This window comes from Piliocolobus tephrosceles, unplaced genomic scaffold (assembly GCF_002776525.5).
Source record: "Piliocolobus tephrosceles isolate RC106 unplaced genomic scaffold, ASM277652v3 unscaffolded_7003, whole genome shotgun sequence".
NCBI lineage: Eukaryota > Metazoa > Chordata > Mammalia > Primates > Cercopithecidae > Piliocolobus > Piliocolobus tephrosceles.
Window position 1 is genome coordinate 1 of NW_022334279.1, and position 1,566 is coordinate 1,566.

At 49.5% G+C, this 1,566-nt stretch overlaps 1 protein-coding gene across 1 annotated transcript; it reads left to right on the forward strand.

Moving 5' to 3' along the window:
* Positions 1 to 3: 3 nt before the first annotated feature.
* LOC113220623 (putative golgin subfamily A member 8D) lies at positions 4 to 1,560 on the forward strand (the record flags this gene model as incomplete). The annotated part of the gene is made up of 3 exons (XM_026449955.1): positions 4 to 106; positions 208 to 363; positions 449 to 1,560. Coding segments are annotated over 3 exons (444 nt in total), but the record flags the coding sequence as incomplete, so codon positions are not given.
* Between the last annotated feature and the right edge of the window lie 6 nt (positions 1,561 to 1,566).

Genomic DNA, 1,566 nt, shown 5'->3' on the forward strand with positions numbered 1-1,566 from the left:
TCCCGCAGGAAAATTAAGCACCTTGTAACGGAGCCAGAGGGCAGTGCCAAAGAGGCGACGCCAGGAGGAGGACATCATCAGGCTGGCCCTGGACGACGAGATGAAGGTAGGGTGTGCAACATGCCTGCGGGGGTACGGGTCGGGGGTGGGGGTGGCGTGAAGGTGGGCGCTGGCAGCGGCGTGACACCTGAGCACCCCTCCCTCCAGGTGGAGCTCCTGGAGCTGCAGGAGGTGCTGTTGCGGCTTGGGTTGTCGGCAACAAAGGGCACAGCAAATTCCTGGCCGCTGCCCAGAACCCAGCTGATGAGCCCGGTCCAGGAGCCCCATCCCCCCAGGAGCTTAGGGCTGCTGGCCAGCATGTTGGTGAGTAGAGCCCTCATGCAGGGCGGGCAGGCAGGAGCAGGGGGTTTTGCACTGTGCTCAGATCCCCGCCTGCCTCTCTTCAAAGATCTTTGTGAGGTGAGCCTCACCGACAGCGCCGAGACTGGGCAAGGAGAGGCCAGGAAGGGGTCTCCCCATGACAACCCTACTGCGCAGCCCATCGTGCAGGACCACCAGGAGCACCCAGGCTTGGGCAGCCACCGCTCTGGGCCATTCTTTTGCTGGGCTTGGCTGCGGAGAAGGAGGAGATAAACATCACCATCATCAAAGAGCTGGTCAACACACTTTTTAAAAAGAAACAAAGTTATAGGGTTAATCTGCTACACACTTCATTTACTTCATTGGAATGTTAGAGCTGTTCATGTTTGTTTGTGTTTCTAGTTTATACTTTAAGTTTATTTGTAAAAAGTTAAAAGAGAGTGGGTCTCTGTGGCCTTCACTGAGGTTCACTCTGGCATCCTTTAGCATTTTTCGTTTTTCATTTCATAGCTGTAGGTCATTAGCATGCATATGGAGTTTGCCCTTACGTGGTGGGAGGTCAAACACCCAAAGACCCACTGTTTGCACAAAACTGTTCTCGCTGCTTTGGAATAGGCTGCCATGCTTTTTTAATGTTATTGCAGCGTGTATGTTCATTATAGAATTCAGATAAAATTTGCTTATATTCTGCTATTGTCTTTGATCCAATCTTAATCACAGTGAGCTCTTCATTAGCTCAATATGCAGTTTGCCCTCAAGTGTGCACTGTTGATTACTTTGTAATTCATGCCACCGTGAGTACTGATATTTAGAGTTGTTTAAAGGCCGAGAACTGGAAACAGCCTTTCCCCCATTTTCTGTGTACTGGTGATGGGAGTAATAACATTTTGGGGGAGCTTTTTAAATCTCACAGAAGAGGACAGTGGCCTGCTCCGGCAGGTATGTGCGGGACAGAATGTGTTTCATTGGTTCCGGTGCCAAGAATGAGCGCTGTACTATGGTAGTTCCCTTAGGATTTGTGTGCACTCTGAGCTCATGAAGATACTGCATCACGAGCTGCAGCAGTTGTACTCTTTTTCCGTGACCTAAAAAGGGATTATTTCTGAGGAATGAAAGGCTCCCATCATTGACTGTGGATGTGGAAAACCTTTCCTAGCTTAGAGCATTTGTATTTATAATACATTTTAAAGTCAGAGTTCATGTTAC